At 41.7% G+C, this 22,441-nt stretch overlaps 1 protein-coding gene across 1 annotated transcript in view; it reads right to left on the bottom strand.

Moving 5' to 3' along the window:
• The window catches only part of itfg1 (integrin alpha FG-GAP repeat containing 1), a gene marked incomplete at its 3' end in the record, with an annotated part of 338,836 nt that extends 316,580 nt beyond the window's left edge, over positions 1 to 22,256 (bottom strand). Inside the window, exons 1-6 of the mRNA XM_084308210.1 lie at positions 22,055 to 22,256; positions 20,601 to 20,688; positions 19,935 to 20,071; positions 15,869 to 15,926; positions 15,420 to 15,497; positions 14,327 to 14,421 (exon numbers count right to left, since the gene is read on the bottom strand). Coding sequence (XP_084164336.1) covers positions 14,327 to 14,421; positions 15,420 to 15,497; positions 15,869 to 15,926; positions 19,935 to 20,071; positions 20,601 to 20,688; positions 22,055 to 22,241 — 643 coding nt within the window. The 5' untranslated portion in view covers positions 22,242 to 22,256. The remainder of the gene's footprint in view (positions 1 to 14,326; positions 14,422 to 15,419; positions 15,498 to 15,868; positions 15,927 to 19,934; positions 20,072 to 20,600; positions 20,689 to 22,054) is intronic.
• Positions 22,257 to 22,441: the final 185 nt, after the last annotated feature.

Here is a 22,441-nt window from a genome sequence, read left to right as displayed (position 1 = left end):
CTCCAGGCTAGGGTTAACAGCCTGTTGCCTGGTTTTTCCCCGGTGCGCTGCCTGCTTCCGTTGGTTAACCTTTTTTGTGTGCTTACGGCCATGCTGACTGCCTATTCTGCAGGGTCAGTGTGCCAGGCGGTGTACTATTGGGGGGACGGGGCCCGCTCGGCTTACGGCCATACCGACCTGAACACGCCCGGTCTCGTCCGATCTCGGAAGCTGGGCAGGTTCTGGCCTGGTTGGTTCCGCCTGGGAATACCAGGTGCAGTAACTGAGGGGCCTTTGTCCGAATACGCTGGCGATGTGGGGGGCGGGGCACTACGTGCCCACCTGGTGGGGTCTTGATGCTGGCATCATGGACTTCTCCGGGCCCCCATTCCAGGGAGTCCAGTCCTTTTGGTGGGTCTGGGTCTTCCTTCGTGCTCCGCTGCTACGGCCTTGCCACGGGGTTGGGTTTGCCCTTGACCCCGTGATTCTGGGGGCAGTAACGAGGTTGTTCCTCCGTTCGTTCCCGGGTGGCATGCGGGTTGTGCGTGTGTGTAGTCGTGGGGTCAAGCCACGGTCTGCTCACCCTGTGCGTTGAGTTGCTTGAGTGCCTCTTCGCACGGTCGGGTCCGTCGCCCTCCCGTGACGTCCCTAATAGGGGGGCTACCCTCCATTAGGGGGGGTCGGGGGGGCTCGGCCCTCCCTGTTCTGATGGTTTTGGGGGGCTGTCAGCGGGGTGTATTTGTCAGCCAAGTGGCTCCGCTTGGCCTCCCTTGTGCAGTAGCGATGCCAAGCTAAGCCACTAACGATACAGAACGTTAGGTTATGACTATAACCAAGTTCTGTTAGTTAGGGGCGATGCTTGGCATCGGACGCCGCTGCAGCCCTTGTCCTCACCTTGTGGTGAAAGCTTGGGAAGGAGGAGAGCAGGTGACCACACACCTGCTTATGAAGGTAAGCTGATGAGGGGTGTGGTCAGACTAATACTGGTATTAGAGGTACATTTGTGGTTTATTCAGTACGCGTGCACGTACGCGAGATAGTGCAGTAGCGATGCCAAGCATCGCCCCTAACTAACAGAACTTGGTTATAGTCATAACCTAACGTTAACCCTTTCACTACCACACTACATAAGGTTAACCCGCCACTACCACACTACACAATGTTAACCCTTTCACTACACCACTGCATAAGGTTAACCCTTCACTACCACACTACATAATGTTAACCCTTCACTACCACACTACACAATGTTAACCCTTTCACTATCACAATACATGATGTTAACCATTTCACTACCACACTACATAATGTTAACAATTTCACTACCACACTACATAATGTTAACCCTTCACTACCACACTACACAATGTTAACCCTTTCACTACCACAATACATGCTGTTAACCCCTTTCACTACCACACTACATAATGTTAACATTTCACTACCACAATACATAATGTTAACCTTTTCACTACCACACTACATAATGTTAACATTTCACTACCACACTACATAATGTTAACATTTCACTACCACAATACATAATGTTAACCTTTCACTACCACACTACATAATGTTAACCTTTCACTACATAAGGTTAACCATTTCACTACCATCACTACAGAAGGTTAACCCTTTCACTACCACACTACATAATGTTAACCTTTCACTACCACACTACATAATGTTAACCTTTCACTACCACACTACATAATGTTAACCTTTCACTACCACACTACATAATGTTAACCCTTTCACTACCACACTACATAATGTTAACCTTTCACTACCACACTACATAATGTTAACATTTCACTACCACAATACATAATGTTAACCTTTCACTACCACACTACATAATGTTAACCCTTTCACTACCACACTACATAAGGTTAACCCTTTCACTACCACACTACATAATGTTAACCTTTCACTACCACACTACATAATGTTAACATTTCACTACCACAATACATAATGTTAACCTTTCACTACCACACTACATAATGTTAACCCTTCACTACCACACTACAGAAGGTTAACCCTTTCACTACCACACTACATAATGTTAACCCTTCACTACCACACTACAGCAGGTTAACCCTTCACTACCACACTACATAATGTTAACCATTTCACTACCACACTACATAATGTTAACCCTTTCACTACCACACTACATAAGGTTAACCCGTCACAACCACACTACACAATGTTAACCATTTCACTACCACACTGCATAAGTTCAAGTTCAAGTTCAAGTTCTTTAATAGTTGTCATACAGAAGTACAGAATACTTTCATACAAAATGCTTCTTACTGTTACGCTCCAGAGACTGTGCTAGACAAGATAGTATCAAATAACATAATAACATAATATAGCATGAATTTAGAAGAAGAAAATGAGGTCACAGTTGTTCGGTATAGACATATGTACAATGTTCTGAGTTACCATATAATATACAATACACAACTATGCAGTGTACTAATGTACAGTACTATCTAGTGCAAAGCAGAAATGGGATGAGGTACAATTTTAGGTACAATTTACAGTAAGGTGTACGAGTTGTAGTGCAATCCTTCATCCATAAATATAAAGTGTGGGGAGTGGGTGCTACAGTGTGTTTGTTTAAAGTGGGTGTGTGCTATAAAGTGTGTGTAGTGGGTGCTACAGTGTGTTTGTTTAAAGTGAGTGTGTGCGTGTGGATGTGTGTGCTATGTGTGTTTGGTGGTTGTTGTTGTGTAGTGTTCATTCATTGTTCGTTTAGCAGCCTGATGGCCTGGGGATAGAAGCTACTTCTGAGTCTTTCTGTGCTCGCCTTGAGACTCCTGTATCGCTTGCCTGACGGCAGCAGTTCAAAGAGGCAGTTGTTCGGGTGGCTCGAGTCCTTAATAATTCTCTTAGCCTTCCCCTTGCAACGCTTGTAGTAAATGTTCTGGAGGGTGGGGAGCCCCCCTCCAATTGTGCGTTCGGCTGAACGTGTCACTCTTTGTAGTCTGCTTTGGTCTTTTGCAGTGCTATTCCCAAACCAGGAGGTGATGTTGCCGGTCAAGATGCTCTCTATTGTACATGAGTAGAAGTTCTTAAGGATCTTCTGGCTGACTTGGAACTTCCTTAGGCGCCTGAGGAAGTAGAGGCGTTGTCGTGCCTTCTTCACCACACTGTTAATGTGTATGGTCCATTTCAAGTCCTCGGATATGTGGGCTCCGAGGTACTTGAAGCTGTTGACTCTCTCAACCGGTGCCCCGTCGATGCTGAGGGGGCTGTAGTCCTTGACCCCCGACCTCCTGAAGTCCACAATCATCTCCTTTGTTTTGCTGACGTTCAGGGAGAGGCTGTTTTCCTGGCACCATCCCGCCAGGACCTTGACCTCTTCCAGGTAGGCCCTCTCGTCGTTGGCAGAGATCAGGCCCACCACCACTGTGTCGTCAGCAAATTTGACGATTGTATTGCTACTCCGCTGAGCCACACAGTCGTGTGTGTACAGGGAGTAGAGGAGGGGACTCAGAACACAGCCCTGGGGGGCCCCTATGTTGAGGGTGATGGATGAGGAGGTGCAGTTGCCTGCTCTCACCACCTGGGGTCTGCCAGTCAGGAAGTCCAAGACCCACTGGCAGAGGTCATAGCCCAAGCCCAGGTCCCTGAGCTTGGCTATGAGTATGGAGGGGACTATGGTATTGAATGCCGAGCTGTAGTCGATGAATAGCATTCTCACATAGTTCCCCTGCCTCTTGTCCAGGTGTGATGCTGCTGTGTGCAGCACATGGGATATGGCGTCCTCCGTGGACCTGTTGGGGCGGTATGCAAATTGCAGGGGGTCCATGTTGATGGGGAGGGAGGAGCAGATGTAGCCCTTTACTAGCTTCTCAAAGCACTTCATGGCTATGGAGGTGAGAGCTACAGGGCGGTAGTCGTTGAGGCAAGCAGGCTTGGATTTTTTGGGTACAGGGATAATAGTGGACTTCTTCAGGCAGGTGGGGATGACAGCCTGTTCTAAGGACAGGTTAAATATGTCAGTGAATACTGGGGCCAGTTGGTCGGCACAGACTTTTAGGACGCGGCCGGGGATGCCGTCCGGACCTGCTGCCTTCCTGATATTCACTTTTTTAAAGGTCCGCCTCACCTCATGCTCTGTTACCCTGAACACTGCGCCTCCATCAGCAGCCGACCCCCCCCCCCCCATTGCCGAGGCTTGTGAGCTGGTGTTGTTATTACCAGCATCAAACCTCGCATAGAAGGTATTGAGGTCGTTTGCTAAGGAGATGTCACTGTTCAGTTTGAGGGAGGCGCCTTTGTAGTCTGTCATCGTTTTGAGCCCCTGCCACATAGCTCTAGAGTCAGCTTGTTCAAACTGGAGTTCAATTTTATCCCTGTAGCGCCGTTTGGCCTCTGACACTGTCCTCCTTACGTTGTGTTGCGCCACCTTGTGGTCGTTCATGTTGCCTGCCACTAGGCCGTCATTGTATGCTTTGGTGCGCTCTCTCAGAGCTTCACGGACGGATTTGTCTACCCAGGGTTTTTGATTTGGGTAAACTTTCATTTTGGTAGTGGGGATTGTTTCTTTCACCCTAGTACAGACATAGTCCAGCACTGTCTCCGTGTAGGCATTAATGTTATCTGTGTCGCGGAATACAATCCAGTCTGTGTTGTGAAACACTGACACTAGTGTATCCTCTGACGTCACATCCCATTTCTGCACCTCTCGCGAGACTACGGGAGTACTTTTAATTCTTTGTCTGTACTTTGGTGTAAGGAAAATGGATGCGTGATCTGACTTGCCAAAGCCACTATCAGAATGAGCCTTGTAGCCACCTTTAAATTGCGTGTAACAGTGATCTAGGATGTTACCGCCTCTGGTGTTGCAAGTCACATGCTGGTAGAAATCAGGCAATACCTTTCTCAGATTGGCGCTATTGAAATCTCCCAGTACTAAAATGGCGGCGTTAACGTTCGTCGCTTGTATATTGTTTACCTCGTCGTGTAGTCTGGAGAGCGCGGCGTTGTTGTTGGCTTGCGGTGGAATATACACTCCGACCAGGATGATCGCCGTTAACTCCCTCGGGAGGAAGAAAGGACGACACTTGATGGTTATATATTCCAGTTCTGGGGAGCAGTGATTGGATAATTCCTTCACATTCGTTGGATCACTCCAATTTTTGTTAAACATGAAGGCAATACCTCCACCACGTTGTTTACCGGACTCTGATTGTGTCCGATCCTTCCTATGGATAAAGAACTGATCCGCTGGTTGAATCGCGTGATCTGGAACCTCCGGTGTTAGCCATGTTTCGGTGAAGCAAAGGACATTGCAGTCCCTAACGTCTCTTTGATATTGAATCCTTGCTCGGATGTCATCCAGTTTATTGTCTATTGATTGTACATTGGCTAGCAATATACTGGGAAGTGGTGTACGGTGTCGTCTGGATCTCAGCCTGTTACGGATCCCAGCTCTCTTCCCTCGCCGCCTGGTGATTCCTTTGTTCCTGGGATCAGGATCTGGTCCCATTGTTTTGAGAATCTCCAAAGGCCATTGCTGCGGTTCGGAAAGCTGATTCAGGGAGTAATCCAATCGGTAAGTTTTTCTTAATCCAATGTCAATGATTGACTGACGGTCATACACATATAATGCACCAACAGTTGGTGCAAATAAAACTCCTAATACTATAAAAATTAACAAAATAAAGCACAGTCTCGTCGGAGCGATCAGAGAGGCAGCCATCAGAGCAGCGCCAGGCGACTAGGATGTTAAGGTTAACCCGTCACTACCACACTACATAATGTTAACCCTTCACTATCACAATACATGATGTTAACCATTTCACTACCACACTACATAATGTTAACCATTTCACTACCACAATACATGCTGTTAACCCCTTTCACTACCACACTACATAATGTTAACATTTCACTACCACACTACAGAAGGTTAACCATTTCACTACCACACTACATACTGTTAACATTTCACTACCACACTACATAATGTTAACCCTTCACTACCACACTACATAATGTTAACCCTTTCACTACCACACTACATAATGTTAACCCTTTCACTACCACACTACATAAGGTTAACCCTTCACTACCACACTATATAATGTTAACCATTCACTACCACACTACATAATGTTAACCATTCACTACCACACTACATAATGTTAACCCTTTCACTACCACACTACATAAGGTTAACCCGCCACTACCACACTACACAATGTTAACCCTTTCACTACAACACTGCATAAGGTTAACCCTTCACTACCACACTACATAATGTTAACCCTTCACTACCACACTACACAATGTTAACCCTTTCACTATCACAATACATGATGTTAACCATTTCACTACCACACTACATAATGTTAACAATTTCACTACCACAATACATGCTGTTAACCCCTTTCACTACCACACTACATAATGTTAACATTTCACTACCACAATACATAATGTTAACCTTTTCACTACCACACTACATAATGTTAACATTTCACTACCACAATACATAATGTTAACCTTTCACTACCACACTACATAATGTTAACCTTCCACTACCACACTACATAAGGTTAACCCTTTCACTACCATCACTACAGAAGGTTAACCCTTTCACTACCACACTACATGTTAACCTTTCACTACCACACTACATAATGTTAACCTTTCACTACCACACTACATAATGTTAACCTTTCACTACCACACTACATAATGTTAACCCTTTCACTACCACACTACATAATGTTAACCTTTCACTACCACACTACATAATGTTAACATTTCACTACCACAATACATAATGTTAACCTTTCACTACCACACTACATAATGTTAACCCTTTCACTACCACACTACAGAAGGTTAACCCTTTCACTACCACACTACATAATGTTAACCTTTCACTACCACACTACATAATGTTAACATTTCACTACCACAATACATAATGTTAACCTTTCACTACCACACTACATAATGTTAACCCTTCACTACCACACTACAGAAGGTTAACCCTTTCACTACCACACTACATAATGTTAACCCTTCACTACCACACTACATCAGGTTAACCCTTCACTACCACACTACATAATGTTAACCCTTTCACTACCACACTACATAATGTTAACCCTTTCACTACCACACTACATAAGGTTAACCCGTCACTACCACACTACACAATGTTAACCATTTCACTACCACACTGCATAAGGTTAACCCGTCACTACCACACTACATAATGTTAACCCTTCACTATCACAATACATGATGTTAACCATTTCACTACCACACTACATAATGTTAACCATTTCACTACCACAATACATGCTGTTAACCCCTTTCACTACCACACTACATAATGTTAACATTTCACTACCACACTACATAATGTTAACCCTTTCACTACCACAATACATAATGTTAACATTTCACTACCACAATACATAATGTTAACCCTTCACTACCACACTACACAATGTTAACCATTTCACTACCACACTGCATACGGTTAACCCTTTCACTCACTACCACACTACATAATGTTAACCTTTCACTACCACAATACATAATGTCAACCCTTTCACTACCACAATACATAATGTTAACCCTTTCACTACCACAATACATAATGTTAACCCTTTCACTACCACACTGCATAATGTTAACCATTTCACTACCACACTACACAATGTTAACCCTTTCACTACCACACTGCATAAGGTTAACTATTCACTACCACGATACATAATGTTAACCCTTTCACTACCACACTACACAATGTTAACCCTTTCACTACCACACTACATACGGTTAACCTTTCACTACCACAATACATAATGTTAACCCTTTCACTACCACAATACATAATGTTAACCCTTTCACTACCACAATACATACGGTTAACCTTTCACTACCACACTACATAATGTTAACCCTTTCACTACCACAATACATACGGTTAACCTTTCACTACCACACTACATAATGTTAACCCTTTCACTACCACAATACATACGGTTAACCCTTTCACTAACACACTACATAATGGTAACCCTTTCACTATCACAATACATAATGTTAACCCTTTCACTACCACAATACATAATGTTAACCCTTTCACTACCACACTACATAATGTTAACCCTTTCACTACCACAATACATAATGTTAACCATTTCACTACCACAATACATAATGTATTTTTTTTTTTTTTATATCTTTCTTGCCCTCCCTTTTCCCGATTTTTCTCCCATCCCACCCTTCCTGGTTGTTGCGTACTTTCCCCTACTGTTGGTCCGGGAGACCGGAGACTGTCACATGCTTTCCTCCGACGCATGTGCAGCCTGGGGCAGGCCAACCTGGCCGCGCAGGTTCTCACCGGGGAGAGTGTAGCGTGTGGGAGGCCACACTATCTCTCCTCAGATCCAACCCTCGCTGAGCAGGCGCCCCGACCAAACTGTAGGGGTCGCTGTCCACAACGCCCAGGACCCACCCTTCAGCTTCCCACCCCCTGATACAGCCAATTGTATCAGCGTGAGAGGACAGCCAAGCTGATAGCAACGCCGGGAGCTGGATTCGAACAGGCGAATCCTAGTGTCTCACGGTGTTGGTGACGAACGTAATCTCCGTGCGCCACCTGCCCCCCCCACAATACATAATGTTAACCCTTTCACTACCACAATACATAATGTTAACCCTTTCACTACCACAATACATACGGTTAACCTTTAACTACCACAATACATATGGTTAACCCTTTCACTACCACACTGCATAATGTTAACCCTTTCACTACCACACTACATAATGTTAACCTTTTCACTACCACAATACATAATAGTAACCATTTCACTACCACACTACATAAGGTTAACCCTTCACTACCACGATACATAATGTTAACATTTCCCTACAACAATACATAATGTTAACCATTTCACTACCACAGTACATAATGTTAACCCTTTCACTACCACAATACATACGGTTAACCCGTTCACTACCACACTACATACGGTTAACATTTCACTACCACACTACATAATGTTAACCCTTTCACTACCACACTACATACGGTTAACCCTTTCACTACCACAATACATAATGTTAACCTTTCACTACCACAATACATAATGTTAACCATTTCACTACCACACTACATAATGTTAACCCTTGCACTACCACAATACATACGGTTAACCATTTCACTACCACAATACATAATGTTAACCATTTCACTACCACAATACATAATGTTAACATTCCACTACCACAATACATAATATTAACCATTTCACTACCACACTACACAATGTTAACCTTTCACTACCACAATACATACGGTTAACCCTTGCACTACCACCATACATAATGTTAACCCTTTCACTACCACAATACATACGGTTAACCATTTCACTACCACAATACATAATGTTAACCTTTCACTACCACAATACATAATGTTAACCCTTTCACTATCACACTACATCATGTTAACCCTTTCACTACCACACTACATATTGTTAACCCTTTCACTACCACACTACATAATATTAACCCTTTTGTTACAAAGGGTCAGATTAAACCGAATATATATATTTACTGCTTGAGATCCCTTGTATAATATTTGTATATCGTTTGATATCCCTTGTATATTCTTTGTATATATACACGGAATATCCCTTTACATGGGTACAAACCAGACCATAATATTCGTTCTCCTATTGGACAGCGACCCCTAGGCGCCAACGACCATACCCCCAATGGCAATTCAGTTCATCGTTCGTTCATTACTAGTAAAGCCTTCACCACGAGTCCGACCACGACCAAGTGAAGTGAGCAACTTTGCGTCTAAATAGAGCACTTAGAACATGTGCGAATAGGATAGTAAAGTGTCATAGTTTGGTGAAGTAACGTCAAGTTCAACCTAGTTTAATGTGAAGGATAGTGCACAGGAGAATCTACACCGGCGAATGCAGAACCATTTTCTGGTTGGATTATATTGCTTTGGTACCGTGACTGCTGGAGCAGAGAACAGTCTACCCCACTATCGTGTGGGATCTACCCCTGTGAGGAGCACCCTCGAGCCCGCCTCTAGGACCAGAGGCTGGCTAGCTTTCATCCATGCTGTCGGGCATACTGGATTATAGCTGCTGCTTTGTCTGCCGATCAGGAGAGTACATGCATCGACTCCCGTAGCTGGAGCTTCTTTATTCCTCGTTGACCCAGACTTTGCACCCGAACATTCCTCTACCCTGCCGGCTTACAACCGGAGGGAACCCCCCAGTGTCTCCAGCTGACTACGAGTGTGCCTTATGTAATTGCTATGCTACAGGTGGCGTCAGTTATACCCATCTTACTATTCTCATGGACTTACGCTCTTGACCTACTTTAAGTGTTCTTCGCCTTACAAGCGCAAGTATAATTCTCAATCTGTAACCTACCGTTGCTGCTCTAATAATAATAAATCCCTCTAACTAGAACTTTATGTGTCATTGCCGTATTCTTGTGTGGGTGTTCACCAGATATATTCATGTACTGTATGGCCAGTAATTAAAGTACATAACTAAGTAGTGGTTTAATAATACCATACTCTCAATACAGTCAGGGAATTGTACCCCTCAGTTACACCTTTCACTACCACACTACATCATGTTAACCATTTCACTGCCACACTACATAATGTTAACCCTTACACTACCACACTACATAAGGTTAACCCTTCACTACCACACTACACAATGTTAACCATTTCACTACCACACTACATAAGGTTAACCCTGCACTACCACACTACATAATGTTAACCCTTCACTACCACAATACATGATGTTAACCCTTTCACTACCACACTACATAATGTTAACCCTTCACTACCACACTACACAATGTTAACCCTTTCACTACCACAATACATGTTAACCATTTCACTACCACACTACAGAAGGTTAACCCTTCACTACCACACTACACAATGCTAACCCTTTCACTACCACACTACATAAGGTTAACCCTTCACTACCACACTACATAATGTTAACCCTTCACTACCACACTACATAATGTTAACCCTTCACTACCACACTACATAATGTTAACCCTTCACTACCACACTACACAATGTTAACCCTTTCACTGTCACAATACATGATGTTAACCATTTCACTACCACACTACATAATGTTAACCATTTCACTACAACAATACATGCTGTTAACCCCTTTCACTACCACACTACATAATGTTAACCCTTTCACTACCACAATACATGCTGTTAACCCCTTTCACTACCACACTACATAATGTTAACATTTCACTACCACAGTACATAATGTTAACCCTTCACTACCACACTACAGAAGGTTAACATTTCACTACCACACTACATAAGGTTAACCGTTCACTACCACACTACATAAGGTTAACCATTTCACTACCACACTACAGACGTTAACCATTTCACTACCACACTACAGACGTTAACCATTTCACTACCACACTACATACGTTAACCATTTCACTACCACACTACAGACGGTTAACATTTCACTACCACACTACATAAGGTTAACCATTTCACTACCACACTACAGACGTTAACCATTTCACTACCACACTACAGACGGTTAACATTTCACTACCACACTACAGACGGTTAACCGCTGTTCTTCAGTTATCAGAGTGACTCGTTTTCCAGACAGGTTCACTTGCACCAATTTGTTATCCCCAACATATTCCCTAATTACACGCACGCACGCACTCACACACACGCACACACGCACACACACACACACACACACACACACACACACACACACACACACACACACACACACACACGACAAAACTAAATCCTCCCTGATTGTCTTAAATATGGGGATTAGGAACAGAGCGTTCCCGTAAGTCTAAGTGGCATTGCTGCACTTTAGGGGCAGCGAGACACGACAAGGCCTGGAGACGAGGAGCACTTCACTTCACTCGCTCATTACTCTCTCTTAGCCAACAACATTTAAATTGCTGGACTTAAATGTAGGTCCCTCCCTTAATTGTTTGGGGCCTGCAGTGCTGTTTGTAGAAGGTTGGTGTAAGTGCACACTTGAGGCCAATACGACATATTTCTAGGGCTGACCTCGACTAGTCGATTGTATTTATATATATATATATTAGTGCTGTCAATCGATTGACATATTTAATCGCGATTAATCGCATGATTGCCCATAGTTAACTCGCGATTAATCAATTTTTGTTTTGTTTTTTTCCTACCTTAAATGGATCTTTTTCAAGTTCCAAGTTTTAATACTCTCATCAACATGCGAGTCAACAAATGCTTGCTTTATGCAGCCATTTAACACAAAAGGATGACCCTCATGCATTGCACATGTGCATCAAATTCAAAACAGAGTGATGCACAAAATAACTTAAAATAAAATAATAATTTAAAACAATGAATAGAGTGTGCATGAAATAATAGGGAAAAGAAAACGTTAGGAACTTGTTACATTCACCCACACAAGGGCTGAGGACTCACACCCCCCCCCCCCTCTCTCTCACACACACACTATCCCAGCTCTCTTTCTCTCTTGCCCCTTCCTCATCTCTCGCACCCCTCTCTCTCTCTCTCTCTCTCTCTCTCTCTCTCTCTCTATATATATCGCACACACACACACACTTCAGAAACAAACATAGTATCAATGAGAGCATCAATAATACACCTGAGTGAAGCCTAGTAAGTAACAAAAAAATTGTGGCGTTAATAGAATCGGGCGATACCGTGTTGATACCGCGTTAACTTTGACAGCCTTAATATATATATATTAGGGATGCTCGATATTGGCTTTTTTACCGATACCGATATTCCGATATTGTCCAACTCTTAATTTCCGATACCGATATCAACCGATATCAACCGATACCGATATATGCAGGGTTTCCCCGTCCAAAATACTGAATAATTTCAGGTAACTAATAATTTCACTGGATATATATATAACAAATATTGTTATTGTTTTTTTTGTTTTTAAACCGATACCGATATTTTCCGATATCACATTTTACTGCCGATATCGGCCGATAATATCGGTCGGCCGATAATATCGGACATCCCTAATATATATATATATATATATATAATTAGGGCTGTCAAAATGTATGAAGAGGTGCAGCGCCCCCACTGATTTATAGATCACCTCCACTAACACTGGACTGAGTAATACATCTGTACTAACACTGGACAGAGTAACACATATTTATTTGCTCTGTTGTATGTTAGAGCAACGGACTGCTCCGTTGTATGTATGTTAGAGCGATGCTCTGTTGTATGTTAGAACTTTGTAAAGAAACTCAAAGTACTAAGAGTGATACACTGCTCTGTTGTTATATTTTTTTTTTATTGAACAATATTATCACACTTTTTTACTATCCGTTCTATCTTGTTATGTTTAGAACGGAATCAAACCACACTTTTTTACTCTTATCTAATCTATTCTATTTTATTATTTGTATTGCTGAAGAACTGTGATTTGCCTAACCTTGCTACCTCTCCATCTCTTTGCATTTACATATTACATTTTTTTATGCTCGCTTATGCCTGTATTTTTTTACTGTTGTGAAGCACTTTGAACTGCAACCTCTGTATGAAAAGTGCTATACAAATAAAGTTATTATTATTATTATTATTATTATTATTATTATTATTATTATTATTATTATTATTATTATTATTATTATTATTATTATTATTATTATTATTATTATTATTATTATTATTATTATTATTATTACTACTAATAACAAAACATCTGACTCCAACCTCCAGTCTCTTGCCCGGATAAACATTGCATCATGGTCACCGTTATCGGTAAGAGCAGTTGGCCCCATCGCCTGCCCCCTCTCTCTGAGACACTTTGAGAACCTCCAATGAATGCTTTCCTGGTGGAAAACTACTGTGTTTAATATATCTCAGTATATCATATAAAAATGCCCATCCCTACTTTGTATAAAACTACCACAGCTACAAGCATCTCTGCACTGCTTCCATTAAAATATGCCCTCAAGTACTACAGATAAGGTAATGGAAGTACAACCGATTGGTACTTATCTATGTCTGCTGGGTGTGTTTGGGTGGCTTACCCTCCTCCTTGTGAGCTATCCACGGCTCTTTATCTCAACAGCCATTCAACAGATAAAGCTGCGGCTAGACTGCTGAATCGAAACTCGGCCCGCATGAAGGAATTCAAACACGGGATTGGATACTATTCGACAGTGAACCCCGCGTGTCATGCACTCTTAAAATCAAGTCCGGCGTGTATTTTTCCTCACGTTTGAAGACCGTACTCACCGGCGGTGAAGTCCTTGTTGAGGTCGATGAAGGCGTGGGCGTGGGGCACGCGCATCTTCACGGGTGAACTCAGTGCCTTCTGCCACTCCTGGTTCCTGCGGGAGGAGAGATAAGCCACGACGACACAGTGGGAATCAAACCAGAGCCGTGAAGAAAATACGGGATGATGATATACACTCGAACGAGGTCAAAAGTAGAGAGAAGGGAACGGTAAGAGCTATGGCTTGGTCTCCCACCATGCAATGACAAGTCAAAAGTAACACTGTGTCAAAGTAAGAGTTGTCAAGTTTGAACATTGTAGCGGTCGACCGATATGACTCCTTTACCTTTTAGCTAGATAGTAGACATTAGGGCTGTCTTAAATACTTTGAAGCTTCGTTCGATGGGCACGGGATTTGAATGGGGAAATAAAATTCGAATATATAAAAGAAAATTAAATAAAACATTTATTTTAATTTTATTTTGTATTATTATAATTATTTGTATCCCCCCTCCCACCTGCAAAATATTGCACTTCCAATGCAACGAACGAAGGTTGCAACATAATTATGTAATGCAATGTTGTTGGCTGTGTAACGGAGAGCAGCCGCCCAGGCAGCGCAGCTCCCGACTCATTATTCATTTAATTAATGAATCCAATCCACTTTATTTATAGATCACATTTAAAAACAACAAAGTTGACCAAAGTGCTGTACAAGTCACACAACATAAGATAAAAAAAATATATATATATATATATATATATATATATATATATATATATATATATATATATATATATATATATATATATATATATATATTTTTTTATCTCAAAGCTTCGAATTAAAATCTAAACTTGGCCCCGAAGCTTTTAGCTAGATAGTAGACGTATTACCTTTTAGCTAGATAGTAGACTCCTTACCTTTTAGCTAGATAGTAGACTTATTACCGTTTAGCTAGATAGTAGACTCCTTACCTTTTAGCTAGATAGTAGACTTATTACCGTTTAGCTAGATAGTAGACTTATTACCGTTTAGCTAGATAGTAGACTCCTTACCTTTTAGCTAGATAGTAGACTTATTACCGTTTAGCTAGATAGTAGACTCCTTACCTTTTACTCAGATAGCAGACTTCGGTGGTGCCGTCACGTAGGACACCAAAGATGTCTGGGATCATGTCTCCATTAAAACTGTAGGAGAGATATTTATTAAAATCAAAGCTCTTGTCCATCATCGACATGCTGGCATTCACAGGGAACATTATGCGTTTTTACAGGGAACAGTATGTGTTTTCACAGGGAACAGTATGTGTTTTCACAGGGAACATTATGTGTTTTCACAGGGAACAGTATGTGTTTTCACAGGGAGCGTGCATTTTAAACTAGTTTATTTTGCACATATCACCTGTTGGATACAGGTATAACATAATGAAAATAATTGAGTTGTTGTGATTATTTATTTTACGTGACAATAAATAAAATACCATAAACAAACAATATGAGGGTGTATATTATGAAAAGTGGAAACCAACAGCAGCATATGTCTGTAATATGTCACTTACTCCATGACAAGCGGTTGATCCACAAACGTCTTGTTCAGCTCCAGTCGTCCACCAATATCTGTGAATTGTAAGCACACAAACTACAAGTCTTAGTCTTGATGCTGGGTATGTCTAACATGGAGTAGATAATCTGGTATTTAACAGTGGTGTAGTCGAGATCACCTAAACTGAGACTGAGTCAAGACCAAGACCAGAGCGTATCAAGTCAGAGTCAAAGGGTTTGACCAGACCAATGAGAGTCCAATTCAAGATCACGACTGTAATTACGGATGACCCTGGATAGTCGACTACTGGCCGATTGGATTGAAGGTGCCTGCATCGACTGCATTCTGAACATCATTTTTTTACAGATACTATTTTATTTATCCTTTATTTAACCAGGGTAATCACATTTAAATTTCTCTTTTTTCTTTTCTTTTGTATCCACTTTTTCTCCTTATTTAAATTTTTTTCTCCCATCCCAATTTCGTAATTCCGATTCCCCCCCCCCCCCCCCTGTCTTGAACGTTGCTAGACTATGCCTCCCACTGGTCGGCTGTAGTGAGGATAGAAGCCTTGCATCACGTGTCCCCTCCGGTACACGAGACAGCCTGTCGCATCTTTTCACCAGACAGCTCGAACTCTCAGTGGCAAGGAGTAACGCGTGGGAGGCTCACGCTGCCCCAGCTACTTCCTGTTTCTGCTGTACAGGCGTCAAACCGACATGTAGGAGTCGCTGTCCACAACGTCCGATCCCCACCCACCGGCTTTCCCACCCCTAACACTGCCAATTGTGTTAGTATGACGGCCGGCCAAGCCGGAAGCAATGCCCGAGAGCTGGGCTCGATACCAGAATCCCCTGTGTTAGTGGCGAGCGCCTTGCCCACTGCGCCACCCAGCCGACTAGATTTATCTTTTTCAAGTGGGTAAATTGCATGGTTTCTCCAAATACATACATACAAGCTTATCTTGGTTTAAATATCAGGCTAATAATACTACTTTGAATTTTTTTTTATCCACTTTTTCTCCCATTTTCTATTTTTCTCCCATCCCAATTTTTCGTATCATCCAATTCAACCCTCCCCTGTCTCGAAGGCTGTTTCTTGCCTCCCACAAGCCGGCTGCAATGTGGACGAAGCCATACATAGCACGAGTCCCCTCCGGTACTCGAGGTAACAGCAGTCACATCTTTCCACCTGCACGGCTCGATCTTTCAGCGTCAGGGGTCTGGGCTTTGGAGGGGCCCCGCCCCGGTCGCTTCCTGATTCTACTGGGCAGGCGCACCAACCGACCTGTAGGAGTCGCTGTCCACAACGCCCGATCCCCACCCATCAGTTTCCCTCCCCCTAATACTGCCAATGTGTATTAGTGCAGACGACCAGCTAAACTGAAAGCAATGTGGAGCGCTGGGCTCGAACAGGGAGGCGAACCTGTTCGAGCCCAGTCTCCAGTATTCGTGGTGAGCGCCTTGCCCACTGCACCACGTAGCCGCCTATAATACTACTTTTAATTAAGAAAAAAATAACAATATCTATGTGGCTATCTAATACCTTACAAAGTCTGCCAGGTCTAGTCAAGCAGAACAGCCTTTAAGCAAAGAAAATGTGAGATGTTAATGAAATCTACATCAGCGTTGATTAACGAAAGAGGCAGAAAACTGTCAGATAGTTTCAGACGGACAGTTTTCTACTGTCACATGCAACATCATGTGGACTAGAGCTGGATAATATTGGTTTGATGGATATCGTTCAATGAAAGATCATGCATGGGGCCATGGGCTTCATTTACAAGTAGACCTACATATATCTAAGTGCAAGTCATTGTATTTGCATATAGCTAATGTGTGTGTTATGCAAAAATATGTCTGTCCTCTTAAACCAGCAGTACATGATGCTGAGGGCCGCTGAGCCTGTGATTAAAAAGAATAATATTGTCATGCATTATGTTTTTGTACTGCTGTTTTATGTGCGTGGTTTGATGCATAATGGATATATTTGTTTTATAAGCTGATGTGTTAGCCCTTTGTCTTTACAGTACATTTATTTAAAAACTAAAACTATAGTTTTAATTTTAGCAAACTAAAATATCCTGTTTGAGCGGATCATGTTGTTTCAGGACCTAGGACAGCAGCAGAGGTCTGTACTCATGTTATTTCAGGACCTAGGACAGCAGCAGAGGTCTGTAATCACACTATGTTGTTTCAGGACCCAGGACAGCATCATGTCTGTGGTAGCCTAATTAGTTTAGCCTGCAGGCGCTCTTTCTAACATAATGCATATGACTGAAGTGTGTTATGCATCGGTATTTTATTGATTTTAAATGCTCAAAAACTGCAGTTGTGGTCTAGACCGGTCTTATAATAACATTATTTTTTTATAATAATAATAATAATAATAATACAAAAAAAAATGCTGTCCTCTTTGTGCGAGACAGAGTAAAAATGCAGTCAAGTCTGAGACAGAGACCATCACAAGGGGGTCTTGAGACCAAGATCGGTCATGAGTACTACAACAATGTCTACAAGGCAAAGCATTGCTATCCATTTTGTCTGGTTTAAATAGAATGCAATAGAATAACATAGAAGTACTTCATTAATCCTGAGGGAAATTCAGCAGATAAAAATAAGAATACAGTCAAAGATATACATTATAAAATCTGTATATACATTACAAAATATACAGTCCAAAAATATACAGTAAGATATTGTAAAATATGATCTACTGGGATTATATGCATCACTGGCACAGTAGATTTAATGCTTAATGATCTGTTACTCTGTACTCAGTGAGGCAGCAAGGCACAGTGTGGCGTTATATAGTTTGACGGCTGTTGTTATAAAGGACTTCATGTGTCGTTCAGTGTTGCATCTGGGGAGTCTGTGCTTGTGAATCACAGTCCTTTGAGGAACTACTGGCAGCTATGGGTGTAGTATACTGTACATGTACCCATATACGCATATCCATACAAGGATGGCTTATGTTAATTTGACATATGTTCTTACCATTTTTATTTTCATCTTTTACCATTGCATCTTTTTAAATTTGATATTTGTTTATCCCTTGCTGTACTGTTATGTTCCAAATGGGCTTTCAATTCTGGTGCAGACCTTCGAGCAATGCTAGAATATAAACCTAATGTGGGTGTAATATAGCTCAATGCTAGAATATAAACCTCATTTGGGTGTAAGAGCTATCAATACTAGAATGTAAACCCCATTTGGGTGTAAGATATCTCAATGCTAGAATATAAACCTCATTTGTGTGTAATAGCTCTCAATGCTAGAATATAAACATCATTTGAGTGTAAGATATATCAATACTAGAATTTAAACATAATTTGGGTGTAAGAGATCTCAATGCTAGAATGTAAACCTCATTTGGGTGTAATATAGCTCAATGCTAGAATATAAACCTCATTTGGGTGTAAGATATATCAATGCTAGAATGTAAACCCCATTTGGGTGTAAGATATCTCAATGCTAGAATATAAACCTCATTTGGGTGTAAGATATATCAATGCTAGAATGTAAACCCCATTTGGGTGTAAGATATCTCAATGCTAGAATATAAACCTCATTTGGGTATACGATCTCTCAATGCTAGAATATCTGTCATGTTCCCTGGAGTCAGTTTAATCTATGTGTGTCCAGTAGACCCAGAGAGAGGTATTGGTGCATGCTAGCCTAGCTTAGCACAATGACTGGAAACAGTAGGGAGCAGCTAGCCTAGCTTAGCACAATGCCTGGAATCAGTAGGGAGCAGCTAGACTAGCTTAGCACAAGGACTGGAAGCAGTAGGGAGCAGCTAGCCTAGCTTAACACAAGGACTGGAATCAGTAGGGAGTAGCTGCCACAAGGACTGGAAGCAGTAGGGAGCAGCTAGCCTAGCTTAGCACAAGGACTGGAAGCAGTAGGGAGCAGCTAGCCTAGCTTAGCACAATGACTGGAAGCAGTAAGACACAGCCAGCCTTGCTCCATCAAAAGTGAATAAATACAACGTCCAACAACTCCAAAACTGATGGCAAATAAGTGTATTTCCCAAAACATCAGAGTGTTCCTTTAAGATCTACTTCTCGGTGCTCGTAGTACCCAGTGTTTGGTTGTGCCCCCAGAAGATGAACACTGTAGTGTCGTCAGCCTTGGCATTGGGCTGCACTGTGAGGAGCACGTCCATCTGAGAGTCTCCATCGTAGTCTCCAGGAACCACACTGGTGATGACGCTGCCGCTGAAACCGGAAGCAGGACACACAGTGAATCAGCTGCCGGAGGACCACGACGTGGCACCTTCCAGTGTTGGCAAGATTTTAAGATTTCAATCGTTTGTATTTGTCACATAAATACACAAGACATGTAGTGAAATGGAGGTGGCCATGCCGCCTAGGTTGTGCAAAAATTAAATTAAAATTAAAAAATAGACATGATAAAAAAAAGTCATATGAATAAAATACAATGCTAAATGTAAGAAGTAAAATGTAATAAGTAATAATATACAGTGGGTTCGGAATATTGCAAAAATGTATACAGTAAAAAGTGACCTTTTTGTAGTGTATTATGTATGTGAGAGAGTGTACGTGAGGATGTGTAGTGTGTGTGTGTGTGTGTGTGTGTGTGTGTGTGTGTGTGTGTGTGTGTGTGTGTTTGTACGAGTCTGAAGCTGAGTCTGATATCACACAATCATGTAGATATTTATTTTGTGACATGGATATGTGAACATATATATATATAAATGGCAAGAAAAGACATCGGCAAATTCACCTGGGCAAAATATCTTTAGTGATGTTCACTTTGGGCTTGAAGTAAGGCGCTTTTTTCAAGTCAGCCAATAATATCACGAGTTCGGAGTCTGCAACAGGAGACACAGCATAGTTATCAACAGTAGATGAACAAACATCTGGTAACACATGGGTATTTCATACATGCATGATGCCTCAAAGTGCAATAACCACCCTAAATGACAGCCATGATTGGAAAGTTGCAGTATACTTCATGAAAAGATTTTTTAACAAATAAGACTAATTGTAACTTAAATAATGGCTCATACGAAAGCACATGTATTGTATCATGATATACGTGTGCTTTTAGTTAGACCGCTTTATCATTTTAATTGACTAATTAGTTCAAATGACAATATAGACATTATGGTATAATCAACAGTGTATGACTTGGCTATCTGTTATTCAGCAACTTAACAGCAGTTAGGCGTGCTCCTGGATAACGGTAGGCTAAATCATGTGTGCATACTGCATACTAGAGCAATGTAGACAGGGCTGCACTTTACAGTAGAACTTGGATTATCAATGGGTGGGGCAGCACTGTAGCCCTAGAGTACATTGATTGATTGAAAACTTTATTTAACAGATTGCAGAATGGCTACAATACAGTACGGCTCAATACCCACAATTGTTAAGGGGATGCAGACCAGAGAAAGACTTTCGTCTTGTTTACATCAGGGTCCCCCATTTTCGATTCATCATAACATATATGACATATAGACAATACTGCTACATCTAGACATTTATGACATACCAGATCTACAAATATACAGTACTGTTTGTGATACAAAAAATTGTCTAAAAAGAGATTTGAGGGGGAAGAAACTGTACATTGGAGGAGGTTGGGTGTAATATAGTTAGGGTGTGCTCCTAGATAACGGTAGGCTAAATCATAATGTGTGCACTGCATACTACTATAGCAATGTAGACAGGGCTGCACCTTACAGTAGAACTTGGATTATCAATGGGTGGGGCATCACTGTAGCCCTAGGCCTAGAGAGTACAACATATAAACAGAAAGGGATGCATAGCCTACAGCAGGAGCTTGATTGATTGATTGCAAACTGTATTAACAGATTGCAGAATGGGTACAATACAGTACGGCTCAATACACACAATTGTTAAGGGGATGCTAGCCCCTTTCGTGACTTTCGGTTTGCAAGCCTGGGGACCGAAAGTCACGAAAGGGGCTAAGGGGATGCAGACCATAGTCAAGACTTTCGTCTTGTTTACATCAGGGTCCCCCATTTTCAATTAATCATTCAGGAGCTGGCCCTTACGTTTCGGCCTAAGCTAAACTATACTAAATAAGCACAAGCAGACTACACAGCCTACTGTACATCAACAGGTCAGCGTTGTTTACAATGTGTCACATCATGGTTATGATGATGATGAAGCAGGAAGCAAAACAACAAGCAGGAAGGAAGATAGACTCACGTTCTCTGATGATGAAAATGTCTGTCTGTTTATCAGAGTTAAAATCCCCAAAAGCAGCCAGAGTCCCGTGGTTTTCGGAACCGAATAGGTCGGTGGTGACATCCTGAAGGGCCCAGGTATTATACTGTCCTGTGAAATACAGTAGAAGTGTCAGAATATGCACGTTATTCAGTGACAGCTGACACATCCTTGCTGCTCGTCCAGCTCCTCACAACAACACAGAGGAACGCTTTACGGCAGTGAGTGACTTAGATTAAATCCGTTGACTGAATTAAATAAAATTACTATTTATTAAGATTACTTATCATCATTAAAAAAATACAGCTAATAACTCATACAAATATGTGAATATTCGTTAATTGTCACTGTATTATATTTGGTTAAAAA

The sequence above is a fragment of the Notolepis coatsorum genome (assembly GCF_963971535.1).
Source record: "Notolepis coatsorum genome assembly, chromosome: 2".
NCBI classification, from domain to species: domain Eukaryota; kingdom Metazoa; phylum Chordata; class Actinopteri; order Aulopiformes; family Paralepididae; genus Notolepis; species Notolepis coatsorum.
Note: the sequence above shows the minus strand (reverse complement) of the source record. Positions and strands in the feature narration are given on the sequence as shown.